This window comes from Ictidomys tridecemlineatus, chromosome 7, assembly GCF_052094955.1.
Source record: "Ictidomys tridecemlineatus isolate mIctTri1 chromosome 7, mIctTri1.hap1, whole genome shotgun sequence".
Classification (NCBI taxonomy): Eukaryota; Metazoa; Chordata; class Mammalia; order Rodentia; family Sciuridae; genus Ictidomys; species Ictidomys tridecemlineatus.
Genome location: NC_135483.1, coordinates 176,379,461 through 176,391,747, shown reverse-complemented (window position 1 = coordinate 176,391,747; position 12,287 = coordinate 176,379,461). Strand labels below are relative to the sequence as shown.

The window sequence follows — 12,287 nt, the reverse complement described above, 5'->3', positions numbered from 1 at the left end:
AGACTGGCATCTATTCACTGCTTCTTCCTTCCTTATAGGTGCCTAATTTAGCCAAGTGTAAGGATACAGCATTTTTTCATATGTATAACATTTGTGTATCAATATTACTTAAAATGGAATTTTTCCTTTTTATATATTATTATTATTGTACATGTATTATACAGTCATCATAAACCCATGGATTCATTCTAGAATATACTATGTTTATATTTGTTGATGAGCTTTCCCATAAAAACATTCTTCAGGCTTGTCAGATATATTCTCACTTCCCAAATGGAGAATAACGTGGAGTAGAGTTGCCAAGAAAATCCAGTTGGACTGATAGGAAATAGAACAGGAGATGATGGAACAATCACCTAGATTTCAGGTTAGCATGTTGAGGACAAATGTTAGTTGACTGTAAAAATTCAGAATCAAGTCAAGAAAGTTAAATATTCAAGAAGAAAGCAGCAAAGCAGAGAGTCAGGTATCCAGTAGTATTCCTAGGGATACTTAAAAAAGAAATGTCTGGAAACTGAGAGAAGATAGTACAACATAGAAGAAAGGGGGAATGATGATTGATACTAACAAACAAGACTAAGAAACTTAGAAAGTCAGGCAAATAAAGCAGGCTGTGGTAGTGCGGCCTCTCTTACAATCCCCAATGAATGTGAGAGAACTGGACCTTGGTTGAGAATGCATGAAGGAGGTACTATAGTTATTGTGAGAGGAATGAGTATGCCAATTGTGATTCTGACCATAGCATTTGTAGAAACATTTGAATATTCAAGCTAAATTAATTTTAAAGGCAGCATAACACTGCATGATACATAAGTTATAAGTGGGTACTATATTTTTTAAAAAGGAGGATATAGACTATAAGGGCACAAAGTATTTATATCATTGTGCTCTCCAGAGTCCTTGGGGAATTTGGAAACACAGACTCATAAATAAACCACTTGAATTAAACCTGATATGTTCTGTGTATCATTATATTAAGAATCCTCTATATTATGTAATTACTGTCAAGAGACCAGAAAGAAAATTTGGTTTAGGGATGACAATACACATTAGGTAGCTTGAGTATTTGCAAAAGAGAAAAGGAAATAAAATGCATTCCAGTCAGAGAAACATTAGCCAATACATGAAATCCTTAAGCAAATCTTATGAATTCAGTGAAGAATGGGTATAGGTGGCAAAAGGCACAACAGAACTAGAAAATATGCTGGAGCAAAATTGGGAAAAAACAAATGTACCTCAGGACTTGGAAAATAATCAAAGATTTAAAGCGAAAAATAAGATACCAGATCTTCATTTTAGAAAGACTGGAATAATGATAGTATAAAAAATAAATTCCAGTTGAAAGAGTGACTACAGGCAGAGAGTCCTGGGGGAGCCTAACAGGTGATGGATTTTAATAGAAGTGAATGACTGAACAACTAATGGTGGATGTAGTATACACAGGCTTACGTGATCAATGGTGATAAATTAGTGGTAAGGAAGACCTTAAAAAAGACTCAAAAGTCACCTTAGATTACTATATAAATGATATGACACTAACTTAAATGGGAGAGAAAAGAGTGACAGCAAAAGAGAATTGGCTTTTAGAACTGCTAAATTTGAGGTGTTCACAGATATGCAAGTTAAAATGTCCTATTTTATGAGGTACTCTGAATTAATGGTTATTGCCTTGGGATAATGTCAGTAGTTTTAAATTAAAGTTGAATTCAGAGCATAAATATTGTTATGTACATTGAGTGCGTAAGTCTAATAAGAAGTTTTATTGCTTTCTATTGGATTATAAAAGCACTATTAATATGAAAAAATTAATGATATTAAGCCAAAGTGACAATATCATCCTAATTATGGCCTCATAAAAAGTTTCTAAAATTGGATATTTAGACCTATCTGCATAAGCACTGATGTTTACAATTCATTCATCATATAATTGTGAATATCAAGAAAAAACAATTATGGTATGCCATTCCATACTTTAAGATGGACAAAAGACAAAATTTTAGCAAGTTTAGGGAGGAACTCCATTAAGCAATGGCAGAAATCACTAGAACTATTAATTATTCATACTTCACCCAGTCTTGCCACTTCTAATTATTTAAACAAAATTAAGTGTGTGAATATAATATAGATTCAAATACTAAATAAGTTGTTAAAAAAAACAAGAGGTATATCAGTATTTGTCCTAAACAACCTTCTCTGACATTCTGCATTACAAAATTAACCTTTGCTTTGAATTTCCATTTCTCTTTCTTTTACATAGTAGATAATAAAAAATACCAGTATTTGGGGCTGGGGATGTGGCTCAAGCAATAGCGCGCTCACCTGGCATGTGTGCGGCCTGGGTTCGATCCTCAGTACCACATACAAAAAACAAAGATGTTGTGTCCGCAGAAAACTAAAAAATAAATATTAAATTTTTTTCTCTCTCTCTCTTTAAAAAAATACCAGTATTAATGAAGGAAGATGAAATGAGATATGTTTTCTATATTTACTGGAATATTATTAATGCACTGCCATTCCATGGAAATAGACCTGCCTTATTATAATAATAGACCCCAGAAAAAGTTTTATAGAAAAACTAAATGTCTTAATTTGGCAAAAAATAAAACTATGTCCTAAGGGAGACAAGCATAGTTTCATTTTTTTAACAACCTTAGTTAATAGGTGGGATTTTTATGCATTGTTGGCACTACACATAATTGCTATATATAATTATAATATGTCGAACAATACCTTCTTGTAGGTCACTGTGGTTATTACTATGGATCTAGATAATTAAAAGAGAATGAAAAATGGTTATAGCCCCAGAAGGGCAACTGTCGGTCTCTCACTGAGTCAATGAAACACGGGAATTGAAAATGCTTTACGCATCATCTGTGACCAATGTAAAAGCCCTTCCATAATTTTAGCTGTAAGTTGACTAAAAACAAATCAGAACACCTTCTGGAAGATGACAGCTGCTCAACAAACCTAAAGTATCTAAACAAATTTAAAGTTGAAGAAAGATACACTCAAGGACACTAAAGACAATCTGAAAAAAATGGAAAATATAATCTACTAATTAGATGATGTGTTTATTCATGGAACACACCTCCCCAAAATAAATAGCTCATTAAAATGAATGTTTACCTTTACTGTAAATTTATGCACATCCTACTTCTTAAAAGTTAACGGCATAAATATTACTGTATCTTTATATAATGGAAGCTAACAGAATACCTTAGTACTTTGATAGTAAATTATAAAATGGGTAGAATATATCTTTATGTTATAGAAAATGTTTTAAGTTATTCTGTACACTACTTAAAAATGATTTTAATTATTTAAAACTGCATGTGACTATTATTCTTCTACAGAAAATGTTCTTGAAGCTTCAAGGAACTGTAAGCTCTTTCCCTTTGACAATTCAAAATTTAAATGCCTACTTTGTTCTACGTTGCCTGCTTGTTTGAAGGAGATATAAATATTCTAAAAATTATACATAATATCATTTTATTATAAATATAAATTTTGGAGTATAAATACATGTAAAGATAATACTTAATTTCAAAATTCACAATTTAAATATGACTTTTAATCACATGAAAACATATAATTTACAAGGAAAACAACAAATATGCTTTAGACTGACCAATGTTTAAAAATTACATTTCTACAATGCCCATTCTTTCACACTAAAAGCCACTTTGGCACTTTATTTCTAGTGTCTGTTTCTGTGGAAGTGCCTGGAATAGTAGGGACAGGAACCTGGCTACTTGCCCATCATCAATGGTCGTGCAGTTTGCTTGCTGAACAGTCAGGTATCCCATCCACATCTCAGTACATTTGGAAGTTTAATAGTCATCTAAACTTAACAAGTCCAGTCCCAGTCCAAACTTGCCCCTCCATTAGTCTTCCCCACATAAATTAAGGCTCGCTCACTGAGAGATCTAATGATGTAAATGGAGGGCAAGGACTTTGGAAATCAAAAAGGGTTCTAGGGTTTTCCTTGACATAGTTTGTACAGGGTGGTGCTTTTGAAAAAATGGGGAGTATTCAGAGAAGACCAAGTTTTCTGGAGAACAAAAGTTCTTTTTTAGACATCACAACTTGAAGAAGCCTATTAGATATTCAAGCTCAGGGGAAATGCCAAGGGTAAAGTTATCACCACATGGAGAGTACTTAAAATTGGAGAAAGAATGAGGCCAAGAGAGAAAGTGTAGGTGTGGGAGCTAGAGTCCAGGAGCTGTCTATTATCCAGAAATCTAACCCAAGAGGAATAGTAACTGAAGATGCTGAGAGGGACGAGTGTGGGAGTCAGCATGAAAACAAGGAGTCAGAAGAGCAAACAGAAGCTGAGGAGTGAAGAAAAGCAGAATCTATAAATGTTTCTGGTGGTGGACATGGGAATTGGCTGATAACTCTAAGAAGAGCAGTCTCCTTTCAAAGGAGAGGGAAGGGAGAAAGGAACTCCATTGCTGGGAAGAATGGGAAGAGCAAGTACCTGTGAGTCTGACCAGCTCTTTGCCCAACTTTTCAGTGAAAAACAGTGGGGCATAAGGAAAGAGCACAGACACGGTGGGGAGTTCTCTGGACAAGAAAGGAAATTGTTTTTTAACTAATGGAAGTTGCTGAAGCACATTTTCTAGGCTGAAGAGAACCATTCTATAAGAGTAATAGACACCTACCTAAATTAGAACTTTAAAATTCTCTTAACTAATTTAATTTAAAATCCTTCTGGTTCTTTGACCTATGAAATTGCACTCTATAAAAATGCAAATTAGTAAGACATTAAGAATTTTTAAATTATCTGGATTTTAATATGCATTTATTTTATGATGACCTTGTTTGAAAAACATAGTAAAACATACATTTTGATAAATCTGTTTTTCCAGAGGAAGAATACATAATTAGCAAATTATATACTTAAACACAATCTAATTTAAAGCAGTTATCCTAGGCCATGCTTACTTATCTATCATAAGGAAAAGGATTTTGGCCTAAATCATGAGTCATATAGTTGTAAATTACTGGTAAATTATATGTTGAACTACAAAAATAGAGATTATGTCCTTAGAATTTTTCTTTAAAATAATGTGTGATTCACTTGTTGCATTTGAGTTTTTTGAGTTAACCAGATCTGATACAAATTTTTTCTGTGATTCTCAAGGTGTCTGAGCTGTGTGTGTATGTGTGAGTGTGTAGTGTGACAGAGAGATAAAGGAACAATAACTGCCTAAGTGACACGAAGGTCGGAGATAGTGTGTCTAAAGCAGATGAATCTTGGCATTTATAGGTGCTTAGTAAAGATTCTTATTATTGATATTCCATTCACTATTATTGTCATTACTATTACTATATTTTACAAATTAAGAAAGCTATATACCATAGTTGAAGAACTTTCTTTTCACTGAAGGTAATTGCCAATCCAAAATAAATAAATAAATAAATAGATGGTAATTTTTTAACAAAGCTTTTTTCTTCCCTCAAGAAGCATATAACTTAGTCAATAAACATTTCATTGAAGATCTACTTAGTACAGAGCCTGTTTTTCTGTGTATGGCAGGGACATAATTTGATTTTAAAATTAAGAAAAGAGACTTTGAAAACTTTTGAGAAATATTAAGAGTTTTAAATTGAATTTTATATTATTACTACTAAGGATTGATAGTATAGAATAAGAATGAAGAGAAGGAAGTGGTAGAACAAAATAGGTAGGAGACACATAAACACATGGCAAAGAAGACATGGTGGTGCACAGATGCAGAGACATGTTGAAAATGAAGCAGACAGGCAAAACAAACAAACAAACAAACAAACAAACAAACAGGTAAATGACTTGTTCCAAAGTGAGAACTTTTCCATACTTTTCTTTGCAGGTATGTTATCCTAAGAGATTAGATAGCATATATCCTTTCCACTGATGTTTCATTTTTCTGCTTCCTAACTCATAAAGCTAGATCCTCCTCTACTGATAAGCCAGCTAGTAAAGATTATGACAGAAATTATTCCCTGTATTGCAGTAGCTGTCATCAGGGCAGCTATATTTCCAGAGGCTAGAAGTCCAGATTTTATCTTTGACTAAGAACTAAATGTTTCCTTCTTCCTCTTCTCCACATTTTTATTTGACAAAAGTTTTTCCTTTACCCTCCACTAAATTGTCAGACTGACCAAGTTTTCCTATTCTTGCTGTGAAACACACAAGTTGTGCTTATAAGCTACACTCCAACCACTCAGAGCTCTCCAATCATAGTCAAGTAAATAAGCACCTGCTCCCATCAGCCAAGGTCCCTGACTGCAACAGTCAAAGCAGTTTGATATTAAACCTGTTATAAACCTGTTGTGTTTTCCACTGTAATGTGATTAAATATTAATTAAGGTGATGAAATACAAGTATGATACAATCACTGTCAATAATTAATGTTATAAAAAGGTGGTAAGAGCATCTTCCAAGTGCCTGAAGTTCTTATTTTAGATTGAAGAAATAACAAATTAAAAATATAGATGAAACATTGTTGGCATAACTTACGTAAGAAATACAGTGCAGAATACCAATGAACAGACAATTTAAGAAAAAGTCATGACCTTATATCAAAACACTAGCATGTGTATGCATATACACTTGTCTGAAGTTAAAACAGAACATTAACACGTGTTTATTATTTTATGTTTCCCTTTATGTATTCATTAACCTACTGATTTGGGTCATGGCAACTAAGATCCTGTTATGCTCCTTAAAAATATGAAAAATGAGGAAAGATCAAAATATCATGAATGGAAGAAGGCATAAAACTAAGAAAGAGTATTTCAAATTTTAGAAGGTAAAAGAGGAATATCTGTATAGCTTACTCCATGAAATATAACTGAGATCAAATGCATGTATACCTTGAAAATATATTTGACCAAACTGAAGATATTGAAGAATGCATTATTAATAAGGAGAAAATAATAAATCAAAGACAATATTCTTGCTACTAGGAACTAGTCAAACAATTAGGGTTTAGGAAGTACATTACACATAACAGAAGATCAAAGTGGAGGAAACTATGAAAATTTTTCTGAGTACTTTTGTATAAATTATAGATTTATTTGAAGAATAATTATATGTACTTTTAATTATAAGACCAAATATAAGAAAATAATGTTTTTACCTAAGTCATAATCAAAATGATACAACCATGATTATCAAAAATTTTAATGTATCATAGGATGTATAAAACATGCAGAATCTCCACAGAAATATTTTTCTCAAAAAATCTGAATAATACAACTATGAATTTTATAAGTTTCATTTTATATATTAGTTTCAATTTATATATACATATATTCATAAAACAATATATTTTAATAAATGTCAAGTAATAAGTTTTGTTTTTAAGCCAGTATTATTTTAGCTCATGTAATTATGGTCCTCAAAAAAAAAAAAACTGAAAAGGATATATTGACAGGGAAGAAGTACAATCATAATAGTTGCTGAGATCCCATCTCTAAAATAATCCTAGAAACTTCTCTAAAAATGATTTGTGCATTATTTTAAGCCAGAATTCTAACCTCTACAATAATAATTCATAATAGTGTACTTAGTCTATACTGCCACCAAGTGCCTAAACCAATTAATTTTAAGATTATTGTAGCAGTTATAAGCAGATTCTTTTAGTGCTGTGACTAGAAATTTGGAAACAGGCTAAGAGTAAACCAGAGTCCCACAATTCAGACATAACAACAAAATCTCAAAAGCATTATTAATAAAACATCAAGAATCCTACCAGCTCACTGGAAGTTCATGAAGTCTAAAAATGTTACTCAGCTTGTAGTCAAATTTTGCTGGAGGAAGATTTTCTTTACATAAATTCAAGTTTGGATTTGGTTGTATATTGATGGGAAATTCTGAATCCTAGAAAAAAAAACGAAGAGCTTTTTTCAAATTTCCAAATCACTATACATATTGATAATCTTTCTTATTTAATATTAAATTAAAACATAAATATTTTATTCTCCTCTGACTCTTCAGTCCTTTGTTTTCTACATTCATTTTGAAAAAAAATGAAAGAAAGACACATGACATGCACATAAGCAATTTTAATTCTACACTGCATGTTACAAGTTAAAAATTACTTTAAAACACATCCTTGGTGAATTCCAATGAAATACACAATAACATTGTCTTATATTATTGTTAATTGTCATTTTTCAACAAGCTTTCCATCCCAAAAGAAATGTCCAAAAAAGGATTTGCACAGGGCAACAAAACAGTGCTTGTTTACAGATTAACTGTGGTTTTCCTCTTAAAACCCCAGGAAACAGGATTAATATAATGGCACATGCTGAAGGTAAGAGACCTCTGTCAAAATCCTTTTAAATCACATACATTAAAATTCATGTTTGCCATTTGTGGGTACCCTCTTTCCCCACCAAGCAAACTCCAGGGGTAACTTAGTCTATGAGAAAGGAGTCCCTCACAGTGGAAAGAAGATATGCTATGCACAGGTACTCAATACTAATGATGGATGGATGAATTGCTCAAGTCCACATATACACAAAAAGAAGTAATCAATTCTCTTCTATCTCACTTAACTCTTTAAAACTGACTTTACAGATAGAGGCATATATTCAATTTCCATCATTCATTTATTCAAAAACCATTTAGAAGTACCACTTTATCCCAAACAATATTCTAGGTATGAGACATGCATGAATGAGCAAAGCGGATGAACAAGTCTTGCCCTCACAGAGGTTACATTCTAATGAATTGTTTAATATACTCTCAGAGCTGGAAAAATGATAAAGTTGATTTTCAAAAGTGAGATAACATTTTTCTGATTAACAAAGTAATACATATTCATATAGAAATTTTGTGCATTTCATGATACTACAAAGAAGCAAATTAATGCAATCTTAGTCTCACTACTGAGATATAATTACTATTAACATTTTGGTTTAATTACTTAATTTGTTCCCTTTCTTTCTCTCACTTTTTACAAAGTTGGGTTGATGCTCAATTATTCATCATCTAGTTTTCATCTACCACTGTATAACTGCATTTTCACATCATTGAGCCTGTTTTGAAAGAATGCTAAGTGCCTTATTTTATGTAATATTCAACTACTTTTGTCTCTTATGGTTATCAACATTATAAACAGCTTTCGTTCTATAAATCTCTACTTCACTGATTATTTCCTTAAAGCAGAGTTCTAGAAGTGCAAATAAATAATTCAAATAAAATAAATATTTGACAAAAACATAATACCTCTTCATAGACTGCTTTGAACAAATGCTGTTTAAATTATACTTCTGCTAGTCACATAGCAATGCCTGCAATTCACTACCACATTTTTGTTAATAGTACACACACACACACACACACACACACACACACACACACACATATATATATATATATATATTTACATTTGTTCAACAATTATTTCTTTTGGCTAAAATTTATTATTAAGTCTCTATTTTGTGATAGGAACAAGTTTCAGTTCTTATACTACAGAACAAAACAAAATAGATAAAATTAACTTCCATGTGGAGTTTGCATTCTAGGAGAAGAATACAAAATACAAAAACTATATGAATGATAACTGATATTTATCAAAAATGATAAAATAAACTGTATGAGGTAAAAAGTCCATGGAAAAAAATAATTCACATATAAAACTATTTCATTTACATTTTTAAATTAATTGTTTAGGTTATACTTCTTATGTATTTCTCTTTTTGTTCCTGTACTTATTTTTTTCTGAACTGCATTTTTTGTCTTTTGACCCTTTGTTTTATTGTTGTGGTAATATTTCATTTTAATGATGGGGTTGGAAATGGAGGGAGGGTAAAAAGACTATGTAAAAATATATAGCAAAGTAGATCAAAGTTCAGGCTTATATAATTTTTGATTGTATATAAATATCTCCAATCACAAACTTATTACTACATCAATTTTATCAGCATTGCTAAGAAAATTATTATATAAACAAATAAATCCAGGTATTTAATTAAAACCAACCAGCTAGGTGCTATTGCCCATGTTTCTAGCTCAGAAGAAGATAAGAAAATATAATAATAACTGAATAACTATTTAAAATTGGTTTCCAATAAGAGCTGCAGTTTCCTGGTAATATTAATCCTATATAATCCTATATAGATGCATTTGCAAAACCAAAACATAAAACTCATGTTACCCAGCCAATATGCTGCAATACTCCAAGAGATGTCAGTCATTGAAAGGTAAGCAGCATCAGTGAGGTAAATGTAGAATACATAAATAAGGACAATGCATAAAAGACAGGAAGAAAAATGAGTCATAAAACCATTCTTTCAAGCTACATAACCATTACCATTTCTTTGTATTGACAAGGTACAATAGGAAGGCACACTCAGCTCTCAGTAGTATGTTTTGAAAGTTAGTAGTTCTCAACTCTGACTACATATTTGAAATCTCTGGGAAACTTTTCAAAAAATTCCGCAATCACTGCTCCCACCCCAAACCAATTGAATGTAATAATTACCGAGAGTGAGGCTCTGACACAAGCATTATTTTAAAGCCTCCTATATGAAATAAAAGTCAGAGTCGAAAATCATGGCTTTTTAAAGCAATTTAGTTTTAATGAAACTGGTCAAGCTATTTAACAAATTTACATAGTTATATATTTTCCTGTCTGTAAATTATAACCAAAAAAATGGAATCAAGGTTTTATTTTCTAGTTTAATACCTAAAGGCATAGAAATACCTTTCCTTTGGAGTTACCTTCTAAAAAATAGAACGAGCTACACAGTAATTTTTAATACTATAAAATAAAGCTAAGCCCTTACACATTTTATAAACAAAATTATACCTGTTCCATAGGCTACTATAAGAATTGAGTGAGATAACCTCTGTAAAGCACTCATCATTATGACTGGAGCCTAGTAAATCTTTAATAATCATTAGCTATTACTGTTTCTATTTTTATTATTTTTGTAGTCAATGACACATGTTAATTCCAACTACTTAGTAAATTCATTTTGAATCATTTCATACCTATTTATTATAAAATAATTCTATATTAACAAAATTATACATTTAATATTCTCCAAGGATACTGATTGAAGCAAACTTGATTTCAGTGTGTTCCTACTTGTCAGAATCCCAGTCCTATATCTGCTTAACAATTGGCTATCTTGATGTGTCTCAGCATCAGTGATAATAGAATTTCTTGCTTCATGAGCCAGTTGGAATTAAATCTTGTCTTGCTCTTTATATACAAAGGATGGAGGACCTGATGGGTATCAATTTCTCTGTTTCAGTAATATATCATCTAGGGATTGCATGAATCTCTCCCTATGAATAAACCCAGTTATGTACTGAGACTCTTTCCACATGAGTCTATTGGGTATCCAGGCCCTATACCCATGCCACTTGACAGGAGACTGCTTTTATGTCTTGTTCTTAGCCTTCCATTGAACCAACATTCATGAGAATTATCCCAAGCAATTTCTGAAAAAGTTCAAAATTATTCACTCAGGCCTACACTCAACACTTCTCTACTCTGTGTCAGGCACTATCTTAATTGCCAGGTCACAAATATAAGTAGAATTCATTTGTTCCACTCTAAAGACTCCAATTTCTATAAGAAAACAACATAAATGAAAAACCATATCATTGATAAACACTTAAGTAGAAATATGAAGAAGCTATTATGGTAAATAAGTAAGTGATAAAACTATTGGAATGGGGGCATCCAATTGTCATTAATTGTAGATAATATAGATAGATGGCTAGATAGTGTGTATGAAATCAAAAGGAGAAAGGATCTGTAAATAGACCATATTACTACATATGATTAATAATAATGAGTGAACTTCACATATGCAATGAATGACATAAAGTTATAAAATAAAAATATTCCATTAACTCTAGTAACAATGATATAAAATATACAATAAAACATTAATAAGAAATGTGTTTCTTTAAAGACAGAAAACTACTTTTTTCAGAGATACACAAAACAAGGCCTGATTAGTTTAGATATTTCAGGGACTCAGCAAGTCTGTTGACAAAAGTTTTAAGTTTGATTTAAGATTGAATTCAATATGAATTTGGGGGCTTATCTTAGAATAGTTAGTCTTGCTCTCACTGACAAAACATGTTAGGAAATGGTGATAATTAATCATTGGCCATTTACATTAATTTTTTAAAAGATAAGGTTAAAACTTTAATGTTTTAAGGTCAAACTTTTAAAAATAAACCTCATTAAAATAGATTTTAATCAGGGTTTTCTTTCTTTATCTTAACTCCCCATGTGAACAAGAATTTATAGAAATGGAGGGTTTTG

At 31.5% G+C, this 12,287-nt stretch overlaps 1 protein-coding gene across 10 annotated transcripts in view; it reads right to left on the bottom strand.

Annotated features, from left to right (window-relative positions):
• Positions 1-12,287, bottom strand: part of Spag16 (sperm associated antigen 16) — an 872,559-nt gene that overhangs the window by 721,956 nt on the left and 138,316 nt on the right. For all 10 annotated transcript variants that reach the window (XM_040294874.2, XM_040294876.2, XM_040294884.2 and 7 more), the window contains one exon: positions 7,743-7,870. In XM_040294874.2, the coding sequence (XP_040150808.1) occupies positions 7,743-7,870 (128 nt within the window). The remainder of the gene's footprint in view (positions 1-7,742; positions 7,871-12,287) is intronic.